At 52.5% G+C, this 16484-nt stretch overlaps 1 protein-coding gene across 1 annotated transcript in view; it reads right to left on the minus strand.

Moving 5' to 3' along the window:
* Nucleotides 1-16484, minus strand: part of LOC119106192 (dipeptidase 1) — a 136037-nt gene that overhangs the window by 19201 nt on the left and 100352 nt on the right. The window contains exons 5-6 of the mRNA XM_037229797.1: nucleotides 8078-8234; nucleotides 3150-3282 (exon numbers count right to left, since the gene is read on the minus strand). Coding sequence (XP_037085692.1) covers nucleotides 3150-3282; nucleotides 8078-8234 — 290 coding nt within the window. The remainder of the gene's footprint in view (nucleotides 1-3149; nucleotides 3283-8077; nucleotides 8235-16484) is intronic.

Raw genomic sequence — 16484 nt, forward strand, 5'->3', positions numbered from 1 at the left:
AGAAGAAGAGAGATGAGAGCAGAGAGAGAGAGAGCGAGAGAGAGATGAGAATAGAGAGAGGAGGGAGAGAGAGCGAGGCCGAGTAGAGGAGACGAGAGAGAGAGGGGGTCTATGCTCGGTGCGAGACGAGAAGAGGGAGAGAGAGAGAGAGAGAGGGTTCATGGGTGGCACGAATGGTCCATCGTTGGCTAGACGGGCACTAAGCGGCAAGACGGGCACTGAAAAGACGACCACCGGCGCTTACTTTGATCACCTGGCGACCAGGAACTCCTCAATGACCAGAGGGTCCTCGGTCGGCGCCTCTTACGCCTAAGCAGCTAAAACAGCCAATGAGCGATCTTGGGTACACAAAAAAAAACCCAGGGGCGCAGCCAGAGCCTTGGCAAAGGGATGCAGAGGGTTGACCAAGAGCCCCTTGATAGTGAAAGGTCTCCCGAAAAAGAATCAACGGATACGGCCCACTTGAATTTGAGGGCATACGAATTTCTTCGTTTCATCATTTTTTTTTTTGTTGCCATTTTTGACGTCGGTAATAGCCGGCAACCACCGGAAGATGCGATTCTATTTATATTTTAAAGTCAAGAAACTAAATAAACCAGGCGTTGCGTGTTGAAAATACCCAGGAAATAGTGTGGAATAAATCACTGGCGCCATTCATTTTGCAATGACTCAATCAAGCTTTCTAAAACGAGAACACTGATGGGTTTCGACGCACTTTTTCTAGGTTCTATACGGAGAAACTGAGGACCCCACGAACGCACATTGCAAATAGAAATGAGGTCAAAATTCTGCATTAGCATGGTCAGCCCATGTTCGTGCGGAGATGTCCAGCCTACGTTCAGACATGACCGGTGAAAAAGTGACGTGAGATAGTTCTGAACATGCGCGCTTCCAAGTCCCAGAAACAAAAACCCCAACGCCCGGCATCACAGTCTCCATGAACATGCGCAGCGTCGACCAGCGAGTAACACCAGGCGGCGGCCTCCGGGTGGATGGAGACGACGGTGCTTCTGACGAAGGTACCTTTGACCCCTGAATAACCTACATTAGAACGTTATGTCCGGGTGTATCTTTCACCCATGTAATCTTAACATGCCCTCGGGTGGAGGGTCAAATTGACACCCTCGGGGTGTTTCCGAAACGGTTTCCGAACGGTGCGGTGCGGCCGCGCAAAATTTTGCATAGCTGTAAACAATTGAATAGCGGATCGAGTGGTATCAAAAACTTGAATGTACCTTGTAAGTACATCCAATTTAGTACGGCAGGTCAAAGTCAGACCATGGATTCCATGAAGTCGATTTCAAGGGAATCGTTAAATCTGATGGAACAACGGAGTGTTACACGGAGCCATACATCTCTGAGATACTTTTTAGGCAGCACAACGATTGAATGACCTAATTTCATTGACCTAAGGTCAGATATAAAGGTCGTACCAAGGTCAACACCGACCTGTTTTATTACTCTAGAGCTTACTGTGAAGGGTAGTTTCTGGTGCCTATTTCGAATTTATCGATAACAAGAACCGCATTAGATATCTTCCATGAACTTTTTATAGGTCGGAATGGGTCACCAACTTAAAATGACCCAGTTCAGCACTTTGTTTTTGGGAACATATTGCATAGCTTAATCTTTGTCGCTTATTCAAATGCAAAATTCAAATAAGTCTTCTATGATTTTAGTCACCATGACCTTCGAAAGATCAAACAAGGTCGCTGACCTTGAATGATCATGTGATTAGGCTCTGAGGACACATTGAAGACCAACTTGGAGTTTGAGACCTTGTTTGACCTTATTTTACCCGGTCATGACCTAGGAGGCTAAAACTTTGACCTCAGTGAATTCACGCACAGGTCAACACACCCTGTGAATTTGGTGTTAGCTCTACTAGCTCCCTTAGTTCCTGAGATATCAGAGGGGTCATATTGACCCCCATCCAAGCGAAAGGTATCCAACCGGCCAACCGGGCGCGTCTAAATATTGATCATGTGAAAGGTCTAGCATTTACAGCATCGCAGCCTGGTGCTGAAATCTGGTGGTGTGCCTGAAAAGTGAATGCAAAAGCTTTACTTTTTGTGTTGTTGTGACTGTCAAGATGTTCAGAGCACATCCTCAAAGTCATGGTGGTGAAACATACGGCCCAGTCTTATCTTTGAAAGGTACGAATTGATGACCTTGGGAGGCATTATTTTCCGACGGTCGTTATCTCGCGGCCGGTGCCTGTCGCCTGATTTTAGCACAGAGGCACATTTGTTTCATTAGTTGATTCTGTGACAGGATGGACACCACCAGGCAAACATGGGTCGCCCTTCTTATTTCTCACCTAATTTCTGCCCACACTACTGACCACTAGCGAGACCCCTAACCTTTTTCGAGGAGGGGCGCTGTGGGGAGGACACTGGTGAGTACGCCACTATTCCCGGTCAGAGGCTGACAAGCCATTCCTCCCAGGGTGAGGTGCCTACCGGCTACCATTCTGGCGACACGGAAGGGACAACCAAGTGATTCGGATGCCCTAAGAGGGATGCATTGCAAGCTGGTCCCCTTCTTGGCGTGGAAGGCCCTCTAACCAGGCCATTGGCCCCGGATCGATGCGGGAACCTTCAGTGACGCAAAAGACCTCCTATCGCCACGGGGGTCCAATAAGAGGCAAAGAGGTTCCAGTTCGGCTCAACGGACCCGTGGCTGAAATGGAGTAGAGGGCAGCATTAGGGACTGGGAGACTTACTGACACAAGGTTCCTATTTTGCCTCATCGTGGACTCTGGACTGGACTCTCATCGAAAGTTCTCATGTCTCCTTTCATTGCAGAGAACTCCGGCCAACGCGGGAGGCCCTCTGGCATTCGGGGTTCCATCCACGTCCCTGTTCAGAAAATGTTCCACTGACTGACTCTGAGCTTGTTGCAGGCACAGAAATCCCTGTTATGCAATGTGAGCCATGACAGACGCAGGCGCCCTGTACGGCAAATAAATTTGTTCCGCTCTTTTAATTCAGTATGACCACATTTCGCACTGCACAAACTGAAAAGAGTCCTTCCATGGGGTCCCTGGACCCCTCCACGCCCCCAAACCTTATTCCTCCTCTGTCCTCTGTCGCGTCACGTCCTCCGAGAACGTCTGTCACGTCCACTGCGTCCTGTCAATTACTGACCTTGCGCGCTGGTGGCGAAGCTCAGGTACTGCGGGTACTTGTGGACCAGCCGCCGCACCACGTCGATCTGCTCCAGGCTCATGGGCACAGCATCCAGCCACTGGCTCTCGCACGGCACGTACGCTGCCCAGAACTGCCGGCAAATGCACGTGACATGTCACATCCCCCAGCGCCGGTGCCACCATCGGGCGGGCGCGCTGCACAATGCGCTGCCTCTGGAGCCGAGGCGGCCCCCGGTCCCCGTTTTCGGACGGGCTTCGAAACGTCACATGCGGCGAGATCATGTGATAATCTAGGTAGTGCGACGTATGCATGCATGTACGTATGCATGCCGTTTAGCTCGCGATTTATGGATGCGTTGAACTTTACGTATGTAGCATTCACCTGTCCCACTTTGCGTTTCGTCTTCTCACGAGGGGACGGAAAAGTCACGTTCGCAATGTGAATCTCCCTTACATACGTCTAAGGTCTTATGTCTGACGTCTAACATCTACCGTTCCCACAACTTGGCCCGTCCCGGTCAGCCCAGGGCATTTTCTGAATGGTAATGATCGCTGACACACTTTTAGCGGGATGCTGCTCGGCGAAAGCTACCTGCGATCAGGTAAATCACTAAATGAAAATCCCACCGCAGCCGCGATGGGGGACGGACACGGATGTTTTCAGCCGAGCAAAGTCATTAACTCCTAACCACTCGGTTTCCAACTCATTTAAAAAGTTAGTAAATGCGCCGGAAACGCGGAGCCAGCAACCGGAAAGCAGCAGGATAAATGCGGGTGAGGAACCTGCCAATTTTGTGCCTTAGTTTCATTTGCTTTGTTGGCCAGTGACCAAAGTTTTGTATGTAGTTATCGGTTTCAAACTTTTTCGAGAGCCCATTTTTTGCTCAACTGAAAACTGCGTTAGCACTCAATTCAATATTTAGCAGGACTACATCGGTGACATCCTAAGACTGGTATTTGTGTGTCCATAGGACATCAGACAAACACGTAGAACAAACCGGAACGCTATTTGTTATTTCTCAGTGGGCGCTTCAAATGCAGGCTGCTCAATGAACGGCCTCAAACATAGTGCTGAAACGCATAATTCGACGCCATAGAAATGCGTATACAAACATCATATATATATATATATATATATATATATATATATATATATATATATATTGTCAGCTTATCGTACCGGGGAGCAAGGCATCCATCAACGATGGGTAGTACTCTCGCAAATAAGAAATGTAAACCAAAACCGGGAAGCTGATATAGCACATCTTACGTCACCCTTTTGGGGGCATGAACAGGAGCGCATTGATGAAGCTCATTGTCACCAAATAATTTTCTGTAGACGCGCATTGGCATTTTCTCAAGCAATGGTTCCGAGACCGTAAAGCACGCATGTGATCACTCGATACGATTTCTTGTACCAGACCGCGTCGGGGCACTAAACCGCCGGAATTAGCACGATTCGCGTTTTAGGTCATCGTCCCTTGAGAGCTACGAGACGAACGCTGCCAGAATCCTGTGACCCGGCCGTGACCCGGTCAGTTTACGACACGGACGTGCAATATAGCTTTGGTAGCGCCAGCATTGTGGCCGATTCGGAAGAGCCGCCCTGGCCCACGGGCTGACACATCTAATACTCATCACTCAACGGAAATCGGTTGGATTAGACCGGGGAAATTCGACCGGGGACGCGCTCTAATTCCCCGGCGCCAGCGTCCAACCAGTGCTGCGCTGCGAGCGTCAAGCCACCGCTCCGAGCGCCAAGCCACCGCCCTGAGCGCCAAGCCACCGCCCTGAGCGCCACGCCACCGCCCTGAGCGCCAAACCACCGCTCCGAGCGTCAAGCCACCGCTCCGAGCGCCAAGCCACCGCTCCGAGCGCCAAGCCGCCGCTCCGAGCGCCAAGCCACCGCTCCGAGCGCCAAGCCGCCGCTCCGAGAGCCAATCCACCGCTCCGAGCGCCAAGCCACCGCTCCGAGCGCCAAGCCACCGCTCCAAGCGCCAAGCCGCCGCTCCGAGCGCCAAGCCACCGCTCTGAGCGCCAAGCCGCCGCTCCGAGCGCCAAGCCACCGCCCTGAGCGCCACGCCAACGCCCTGAGCGCCAAGCCACCGCTCTGAGCCAGCAATGCGAAATCCAAGCGACGCCATCCTGCGAAAGCTCCGAGCGCCAGCCGCCACGCGACCGGATCTCAACGAACGGAAGACGCACGCACACGGTCCAGCTCGGTGAACCAAAAAAGCCTTCTGTCGCGTAAAAACAGGCCCACAAAGACGAGGGCTGTGCTCCAGCCGCGGAGGCAGCACACACAGCCACGGAAACAGTACATCCACTTACGAAGGCAGCCCCCCCCCCCCCCTCCCACCTCCCGGCCGCCGAGGCAGTACCCCCGGCCGCAGAGGCAGTACCCCTGCTTACGAAGGCAACCCCCCTCCGGCTACAGACGCAGCACCCCCGGCCGCGGGCGGCTCCAGGGTGGGGCTGACGCCGGGAAGACGGATACGCGGCCGGAGCGCGGGGCGAGATTTACAGCGGCGCCCGTCATGCCGCTGCCCTGCGGGTCACCGGCTCGCCGGATACCGACCATCTATCTCCGCCACGCGCCCCGTGCCCGATCCCGAAACATCCGTCTTCTTTTTCGGCAGCGTGGTCCCGCTGGAAATGCAGAGGCGCAAGACCAGTCGCGGTGGAAATGCGGCACTGCTGGCAAAATAGCACTGCGTGCGTTCGTTGCCATGGTAGCAGCGTGGGCAGGCTGCTATGGTAACAGCAGGCATTGACGTCGGAAGGCGACAAATACAGTCGTTTCAAAATAAGCTGATAATGCGACACCTGGTGGATGTGGATATCATCTGCCGTATCTCGTCGGCGGTGGATTTACTTCGAACGGTTATTCCGCGGGTGATCACATCTTTGCTTCAGGCAATAAATGTCACATGCGACTGCCAGATGGGAGGTCGCACGCAGAAAGCAATCGAGCTCCATTGTACCAGACGCTGGTTTAATGACGTTATCAAGCACATATTGGTTATCTTGAGAACACTTCGCATTCTGAAGCTGTGCTAGTGTTTGCAAGTGGTTGGTGAAAGTCATGAGAATTTCGCATGTGCTCGTGACCAAAAGCATAATGTCGAAACGTCGACTTTTCTCAACATAACCAATGCTAGCTTGTTAACCAAATCTTTCCAATAATTCCTTGTATACTGAATATCGACTGTTTTCTGGAGAAAAACTTGCATCTCATAATGTTGGAAAGGCAGCAGCTCAAGGCCCCTGTGATCCATTTGTTCATATATACCCCATGTTTGTTGTTGGATGCGGAGCGAGGAATGTATCTGAACATTACGTTTTTGCAGTCAGTTTTGGGAGGCCTGTTTAAGACCAAAGACCTCCACATCGTCACGTAGCTCAGAACATCTACTGATTCTGTAGTGCGACTTCGGCACCAGCTTGGTTTTCCCAAAAGCAAACACAACCGGAGAGAGGCAGCCGATCACTGCCGGCAGGTCCTAGCTGGTCCCTTAGGCCACTCGCGCTCCACTGTAAAAACGCCTGTAGTGGGGCGGGTGGAAAGTGTTCCGAAAGTCACAAGGTAAGATACGGCTTAACGCCACGGCCAACATTGCGTGAGCTGCTCCAGTCACTGGGCTGCGTGTCTCGGACCTGGAGCCATGTTCCAGCTCGCCTGGAGCGCGCCCGAGTCTAGGACGCATCTGGGGACCGCCGCCGTTCCACGGCGAGGGGGATCCGGCTGGACCTCGCAACAACGCCAGTCCAGGTTGGTGGCGGGGTGGTACCCATCAGTGAGCCCCCACCAGCCACATGTGCTATGTGCTCTGGCAGGAGCCTCCACTGGCCATCGAGACGAGGAAGTGATGCTCCGGGAGAAGGGTTCGTCCCCCCCCCCTCCCCCCTCCCCCCGGGAGACGATTGGCCGTCTTGGCCTGTTCCTGTTAGCCAGGCGAGCCCGCTTGGTCTTACGAGCACGTCCGTCAGTCTCATGGCGCTCTTAAGTGTCCGGGGTTCTTTCCATAGCACTACTGAGCGCCGTCGGCAGTGACGGCGTGGGGATTCTGCATGCACGTTATGAAAATTATTTTTTTACTTTGCAGGACGGACATGATTGGTCATAAGTCGTATACGATACTTATGGGGGCGGGGCTTGCCAACGAAGATCCCGATAACTTTTGAGTGGTTAAGGCGGCATTAGGGCTCCTAAAACATGGCAACTTACCCTCAAAACATCAAAATTGGATCCCAAACGTAGAAAAGGTTCTCAAAACCAAAAAACGGCGACGATAGTGAAGAAGCAGCCACCTGGCTGAAACGACTCTCTATGTTTTGATTTGCTCCCTCCCCCCCCCCCCCCCCCCCCCCCTCCTGGGCCAAATCCTAGCTACGCCATTGAGGTGGAAGTGACGAGACGGGCGGGTGAAGTAACTTTTGGAGTACAGAGTGAGGCATTTGAAAGCCCCGCTTTCATTCGGTCGTTGCTGTAAAACAACACTTATAACCGATTTACAACTCTGATGCAAAAGTAACCGCATAAGGTCAGAAAACAATGCAAGCGTGACAACAATACTTCGCTTTTATACAAGTTCTCCGTGCGTATCATAACTTAAACTTTGTCCGATGCTCCTTTTCTACATGGAAACATTCGTAGCGAACCCGGAACATGATTGGGATCGCACGCTTTGCCCTAGTGTTTAGCGGTTAAAGGGCTAACGTTGCTTGACGTGGGTGTTCATCCGGCAGGTTCCAAGTGTATGTTAGATGGCGCACCTGGATATTACCAATGGCGTGCGTGATTGAGATTATTGCGGTAGATTTGCATCGTGCACCTTAAAAGACGGACTAAACGCATACCTTCCGAGCTTAGAGGTAAAACAGAACATCTTTTTGCCTGCGTGACCTTGCGCATCTGCTACTAACCTGGGCGCCGACCTGACCCCGCCTGAGACGTGGCAGGTCCGTATGCGACCAGCGACTCAGGTTCCAAGGTTCGACCTTGCGCAAGTCGGCGCTGAAGTTGAAGGCGTCCACCTCGTTGTGCACAAAGTTTCTCAGATTCCACGGGAAGTCGTTGTGCCTGAAATGAAGAAACTGCTGGAAATGGTGGCCGGAGGATTGCTTTGCATCGGTCTTACCTCGCGCAAGGCAAACGGGAAGTTTGACTCGGTTGCGTAATTCACGGTAAGTCATTCTTACTCCGCCTTGGCTCACACGATCTTTCCCATTCCATGTGATGAAAAACGGCTACACGACAGCGCATAATAGACGCTTAATATACGAGTGTCGAGTGTCAGTGTCGGTGTTTACGAGTATCAATAAATCGTTTCTACCTGAATGAAAAGAAAAAGATTTGCACGGTCCTTGTTAATTAGGATATCGTTTTGATGCCTGTTATGACCCCAAAAACACAGCGTTTTTAGATCATTGGCACGAAACCTACCACACTGCGATTGAAGCGAGTCAAATGCATTTACACACAGCAATGATCGAGCGAAAGACCGCAATTACATTACACATGCCATTGAAAACGAAAGCCGTGCTAAATCCACATCCCTCCACCGACCATCCAGCATGAGTTCGATGCTGATTTGTTGTGTCAAACCGCATAAACCATGAGCTGCTCACTTATGCTCAAGCTATTTATAAATATTGGTATACTTTTACGTTCAAAATGCTCAAAATGCTGTCCTCTTCTGCCTTTCGTCTCGGCTCCAGTGAAGAGTCCTAATAGTTAAAAAGCGTCAAAATACCAATCGGCGGAAATTTGACCTGGAGCCTGCTTCACAATCATGAATTTGACTATAAACTAAGAAATCATGAAGCTTTGCTGCAAACCTTTGCCAACAAGTCTTTTACGGTTACGAAGTTCATGTTTACAAGACGTTGTCCTGCGGCGGCCAAGCCAGCAACGCTTTAAAAATCAACCCATTGTTTTTTCTTCAGCACTTTCGCCGCAGAGGTGTCGGCCTCGTTTTTCTTGCGTTCGCTAAGCCTAACCGACACAACAAGAACGAATGAGCGCGACAGCCACCGCGGCGCGTGCCCGCCGCGCGTCCGCGTCCGCACATGCGCCGCCGCCCGTCCCGATCCGGGGGCCGACCTGGCGCGGCACGGCACGGCGCCGTGGCCGGCAGACCCAAGCCAAAGCCAGCTTGACGACACCCCGGCTCGGATCAGCGGCGGCTGCCTTTGTTGCTTTACTGCTGACGTCGGCAGACGGCGGACGTCGCGTCCGGGCTCGAGAACAGCCGCCGCCAGATGCGACGACCCGGCCGGTCGGCCGGGAATGATGTGGGGAGGGGATGGGGGAGGGCGTCTCCGATCGCACCCGGTCTGCCCGAGACGCAGCGCTCGATCGGGGAGCCGCGCGCTCTGTCTCACGGGAACGGCCTCTTGATGGTACGCCGCGAGAGATAATCCCATGTGGTGGCCGGCTGGCGGAGGGAAAGCCGGCTCTCGCACAGGCTGACGGGACTCCTGTATCTGTCATTTCTTTTGCTTGTGAGCTATGGCTTGTTATGATTTCGTAGATCCCAGTGAAGACCATGTTTTATGAGGATGTTTGACTTGAAACGGACGTGCTCCAAGCACAAAGCCAAGCACATGTCGATTATAGAAGTGTAAACCAGTGTTTCTGCCAAACCATATGCTATAGTAAACGCACACACACACACACACACACACACACACACACACACACACACACACACACACACACACACACACACACACACACACGCAGACGCGCGCGCACACGCACACGCGCGCGCGCGCGCACCACACACACACACACACACACACACACACACACACACACACACACACACACACACACACACACACACACACACACACACACACACACACACACACACACACACACACACACACACCAAGAACAACTGAATGTCCCACATTGTAGTAGATAACTGATTAAAACAGCGATGAATAACTCAAAAGGAATGTTCACACTTGAGGATATTGAATCAAGCATCATATGTGATGAGATAAACTCACTTTTAATTATTGAGATAACTTTGAATGAAAAAGCCTGCTTTAGACAACAGCATTTCTATCCGTAGTAAATGTGATCCTCAACATTTGATTGCATCCTGAAACGTTTGTATGACTGAGGTGTTGTCAGGTAAGCCGCGCAAAATTACCTTCCCAGCACTCACTTGTAGTACTTCAACGTCCCGAGAGATGGCCGAAACGATGCTTAGGAGGTGTGCTGAATCAAGCACCGCTATGTGCTCGTGTTATAGTCCTTCCTTGTTGTGTTACAGCACATTTATCATTGAGTTTGATGTGTTTACTTGCATTCACATACTCAGGTGTAACGCTTTTTCGAGTTATTCCATTAAAAGTCTGATTTCCGTAACAACTAGCACTCACGTCCAACTGCTTATGTTATGTGGCACAAAACGTGATCCGTGATTGCAACTTGAACAACCTGCTCAGCATTAATTGCGAGCCTATTGGTGTCCATGGTATCTGGAAATCGCGCTCATGAACGCCAGATATTAACCGCTAGATTTTTGTATTATTTTTGGCCTGGAACGCCGCATAGCCAATGGGGTAGCAAGCTTAGAATGACGTTTGCATGACGTCATGAAGGCCTAAATGACCTTGAAATAGTCTGCAAGGGAAAATCGGCACATATCCGCGGGCGTGTAGCTCCGAAGCTAGAGCGTTTTAGGTCTTGAGAAGAGCGGGGCTGTGAACTGCACTAAACGATCTTCAAAATTACGATTTCATTTCAAAACCCCACACAAATATCAAATATACCCTTCAACCCTCGTCGGACGGCAGTTATTTCCATCTCGTCGCTTTCGAGGGTGACAAGAGAGAGCCTATGCAACCAAAGGAACCTAGTGACAGTCAACCAGCCCCTTATCATTTGATCCTAAATTGTCTCAGAGCTACGAAACCAAATTTTGCGGCTAGCACGGTGCCTAAAAATGCCAACATGACCACGTTAACACGTACCTGGGTGGCCGGTTGAATACTCTTCGCTCGGGTGGGGGGCAATTTGACCCTGCTGAGATCCCAAAACACAAGGTAGCTGAAGACGCCAAATTCTCAGGATGGATTGGACTGTACGTTAACTAATTTTTGCCAAAATTTGAGGTTCGTAGGTCATGATCTTGGGATCAAATAAGGTCAAAAAGGCTAAACTTCAGATAAGTGTCTCAAGCGCCCCAGACATTCTCATGCAACTTCCATGAAACTAGGTAGCTGTTCTAAACAAAAGCTCAATAAGGTCAGTGACCTTCATTGACCTTTATAAGATTAAGGTGACGAAGTGCCTACTTGCTCCCATTTTACACCCAAATAAGCGTCAGGTATTACGCTAGTCAATTTATCCTGAAAGAAAAGGGTTAACCTGTGTCATTTTACGTCAGCGACCTACTCTGACCTTCAAAAGTTCATGGATCATGTCTCTTTGCATTACCTGTCATTAATGAATTAAAAATGAACACCAGAAACCAGCCCATAAAACGAAGCTCTCGAGCAGAAAACAGGTTAGATTTTTACGTCAGCCTGACGTTCGCACATGATCCTAAGTCGATGGAATTGGTGGTAGTTCTAACTTCAAGCGGTTTATTGACTAGGAGGTTATATGCGATATACGAAATGCTTTGTCTAGCACTACGTTGTTGCAGAACACTTAACGCTTCCCTAGAAATACCCTTCGCTGACAGCCATGGCCTGAATTGGACCTGTCAGAAGTCAGGGACCTTACAAGATGCCTCTCATTTGTTACAGTGAAAAAGCTGCTATTTAATTCTTTGTAGCTATGCAAAGTTTTGGCGCAGCTACGCCGCGCCGTTTGGAGATCATTCTTAAAAATCTCGGGAGGTCAATTCAACATTGAGCCAGCCGCAATCCATTTCAGGTTAAAATTAATGCGTTCCAAGACTACACTGAAAATTCACGAGCACTCGGAGACCACATCACATTTCTGGTTATATGCTTGCAGACCGCGTTCTCAACCGTTGCCGTCTCTGTGGCGGATGACGCACTCAGCGCTTCCATGCACATGGGGTCGCCTCCTCTCACCCTGACAGTGCTCTGAATCGAATTCAGTACTGAAACCGCCCTAGGACCGATCTGAAGCAGCAAGGGCTATTATACGCATGTCACATATTGTATCTGACATCGAGCAATGTCATCGATGTAAAACAAATGATCCGTGTTTTGTCGAAAATGACCTACGTGAACCTGACAACCATTCGATGCTCATTCCGCGTCAAAGGTGTCATTCATTACCAATGGACCATAAAAACCGCATTTGTGTTCATCATGCCTCTGAAAGCGTAAAGAGATTAAATGATAGTTTAGTGATTAGATACTATCACCTTTAAACTAATTTTCGGTTAGAAAATATTTGCGGTGAAAAATAATCCGCCAATCCAATATTCGCAGCGCTATCTTTCGCCGTTTTCCGTAGTCCCAGAGATGCCTCTTTCCGGACGACATTCATAACAACTAAAAGAACTGTGACAGAAATGCACGTCATGTCCGTCCCGATAGCCCAGCTAGCTAGGACCTCTGCCTTCCAACTCGTCCACCCGAGGCGGGGCGGACGCGTGTCGCTTTAAGTGTTCACTTTTTAATCCTGAGTAGTACGCCATGCGGCCGGTGCCAGCGGGGCTTTTACCCCTCTCTCAAGCTGTAGGCAGTTTGTGAAGCTTGCAGGGTTAAGAAAAACTTAAAAAAACGACCCCCGATGCCAACTAATCGGATCCCGAGCTTGCCATGGTGCCATAATAAAAAAGCCGGGCCCCGTAGCAGCGAAAATGGTTTCCTTCCCTGAAAAGCCCCTGTTATCTTACAACTTTAATTCTTCCCGGGATAATCCTAGCTTTGCCACTGCGCCAGAGGACAGAAGGAACATTCATATTTTTCACATTTATTTCATTGAAGGCGCATCCACGTGGCGGTGGTTCTGCGCCTTGCTGTACGAGAAAAAGAACCACATCATGCGCACAGTTTACAAAGATGGGCACATACGCACAGGTGAGAGCAGCTTCTGTCGGTGACACACCTATTTAAAACCGTCGAGAATGCCTGGCGCGAGCAGGTGCGGACGGCCGCCGCGGGCAGCCGGTTCCAGGCGGCGGCGGTGCGGTACGGAAAATGCCGCTGGGTGGCGGTCAGATGGATGTGCGGCAGATGTAGCGAGACGACACCGCTCCAAACAACCCAAGCGTGACGTTGGGACGAGTCGGCGCGCGTCATGAAAAGGGCACCCAGTGCACTGGAGCTTCGCGGGCGTGCAGTGCCCTGTACACATTCAGACAGTCCCGGTGATGCACGTGATCCGCGACGCTACCCCGGGCGAGTGCTCCCAGAGAGAGTTTATTGGGACCGCTGCGGCGCACACTTCTCACAAGACTGGCTGCGAAGGTCATCACTCTTTGCACCCTGTCCAGGAGACGCTCGGCCGCTCCACCCCAGATGGGCAGGCAGAAGAGGATGCGGGGAAGACGTGAATTTGGACAAGGAGATTCAGAACCTTTAGGATTGGCATGTTGTCGAGTTTGACCAGAGATACGAGGATTCCATCACAGCACCGAACGAGTGAGGAGATGTGGAGGTCCCAAGTGAGGTAGTAGTCGAGGAGTACATTCAGTACCTTCGCTGAAGATGACCGATGAATGTCTGTACAAGGGATGGTAATATGAAAGGTTTGGTCTTCATAATGGAGGGCTTGGTGTCGATCAGCATGACATCTGCCTTTTTGGGGTTCATTTTAAGGCTGTTTTATTGAAGCCAGTTTTGAAGGCACCGAACAGACCTCTCGACACGGCCTTTCGGGTTGGACAGGCCGAAGACACCGGGGGTGGCGGAATCAAAGAGTTGGGTGTCATCAGCGTTGGATGGCGGGCGGCCGTGGGGCAGGAAGCTAGATAGCTCTTTGATGGAGATGAGAAACAGGGCTGGACCGACAAGGGGTCCTTGGGCCACCCGTGGGATAGGGGTAGGGAAACCGAGCCACCACTAACCACCTGCCTCCGACCAATCAGGTGGTCCCGGAACAATTCCGAGGCCCACCCCGCACCATTCCAGCTTGTTCAGGAGGACGCCGTGATCAACACTGTCAAAGGCCTTGCTAAGGTCAATCGTCGTTATCGACGCAACATGGCTGCTGTCGACAACCCTTGCCAGCCACCCAACTGCGTCGATCAGGGAGTACTCCATCGAGTGACGTGGACGCATATTGCGTATTGCGATGGCGTCAGCACAAGTTTGTCGAGAAGGTAAGAAGTGAGTTGCGAACAGACGGCCCTAATTTTCGACAGTTCAGAAAGAATAGAAATCCGCCGAAAGCTGTTCAGGTCTGATCGATCTCCCGACTTGAACACCGGGGTGACGCGCGCGATCTTCCAGACGGACGAAAAAGTGCGTGATGTGATAGAAAATGTGATCAGATAGAAGAGATGAACGGCAATTACAGGGAAACACTTTTCCACTGCATGGGGTGGTGCGCCGTCAACACCGACAACACTCGACACGCTCATCTTCCCGATGGCTGCAGAAGACATCCGTTAAAATAAAATGGCTGGATGCAGGGAGAACGACGAGACACAGACAAGGCACGGGTGTGGTCCAGCCGGGGGCGCACCCGCACCTCCGCTCACCACCGCTTCCGCAGCGAAGCGGGGGCCGACAGCAGCGAAGTGGGCATGGAGTGCCTCCACCCGGGTGCCCATGTCGTAATCGGGTAATGCCCATGGTGCCCATGTCGTAATCGCGCCTGCTGCACAGGTAGGAGCGTCGTGCGAGATTGATCAGTCCTTCCACTCTGTTACGGCACCGCTGGTACACGCGGCACGCCTCTGTGGTTCGGCAGCGCTCCCAGGTCTCGCGGGCGCAGTCGCTCTCCGCCATAGCTCCGGGGACTTCGGTATCTCCACGCAGCCATGGACAGCCGGACTGGCGTGACTTCACGGCGATGGTCGGGCAGTGAGCGTCGGCTGCGACGTTTCATACTTTCATTAATGCGTCCACCTTGTCATCGGCGGTGCCAGCGACGCAGAGCGGCCTCCTATTGCCGAGCGGCAGACTCAGGCTGAACGCGTCCCAGTCGGCGCGTTTCCACGGTCGCACGGTGGTGGTGACTGACCGTCGGTGCTCTCTGGGGACGGGAGCGCGGAGCAGCACCGGTTGGTGGACCACCACAGGCTCGGGGAGAACCTCGGCTGAGTTCCGGAGACCGGTCATGTTGGTGACGACCAGGTCTAGCAGTGATGGCGTCGGGTGGAGGTGGGTGGGCTCGACGATCAGCCTTTCGAGACTCATGTCTCTCAGGATGGTCTGGAAGCGGCGTACGCCGGAGCCGTTCGGGTTCAGGAGATTGATATTGAAGTCTCCCAGTGCAAGCACCGCTCCTCCTGCGACGACGGCGACCTACAGTTGGTCTCGAACGCTCTCCAGGCGTCGGGACTTTGGTCCTCCCAGTGGTCGGTAGATGACACCAATCACCACGGTCGGGCCGCTCACCGAGTGTCATCATGATTCCACCATGGGATCGGCACCGCATACGTCGAGTTTCGCTGCACGGATGGAGTCAGCGACGAGTATGGCGACTCCACCTCCGCGCGGCTGGGTCTGCTGGGCTGCTGTCAGACGGGTGACACCGCGGTCATGCCGCAGTATGCCCCAACCCGGGAAAATCAGCACCCTGTCGTACCTCAGGTTCGAGCCATGTCTCAGACATACACAAAATGTCCATGCGGTGTTTCTGCAGGAGCTGGTTGACTTCGTCCAGTCGGCGTGTCAGTGACCGGGCATTGACATGACCAATATTGTAGTGGTGCCGACTCGCGGGCTCAGCCGCGCCGGCCCCGGCCGCACACCCCCGGTGAGTCTGCGGCGGGGTTCGCCTGGCACGGTACACTAGCGTCTGTGACCGGTGCCATAAATCAGTAGCGCGAACAGGTCGGCCCCGGTCGGCCCCGCACGCGACCCGAATCGGCCGGCGGGTGCGGGCGCCGACCCAGCGACCCCACCGGCGGCGGATCAGACGGGACAGGTGGGCTGGTGGGCTGTGCAGGATGGTCTCAGTCACCCTACGACCCGCGTCCCCGTTCAACCGGTCACGCAGTCAGCAGGTGCGACCAGTCGTGCGCATGCGCCGAGGACCCGGCGACCGGCGGTTCACTCTCCGCGGACGGTAAAATCTGGGGTCGGCCGACCGGGGTTCCCCGGGTCCGCAGGCCCCGCATGACAGCAAGCATGGCCGGCGCTACGAAGGTGGTGCGTGGCGTGAAGCAAGAGAGGTCCAGAAAGCCGAGCGTATCAGGGAAGCACGGATCAG

The sequence above is a fragment of the Pollicipes pollicipes genome, unplaced genomic scaffold, assembly GCF_011947565.3.
Source record: "Pollicipes pollicipes isolate AB1234 unplaced genomic scaffold, Ppol_2.1 Scaffold_6138;HRSCAF=7277_pilon_pilon_pilon, whole genome shotgun sequence".
Taxonomy (NCBI): Eukaryota; Metazoa; Arthropoda; class Thecostraca; order Pollicipedomorpha; family Pollicipedidae; genus Pollicipes; species Pollicipes pollicipes.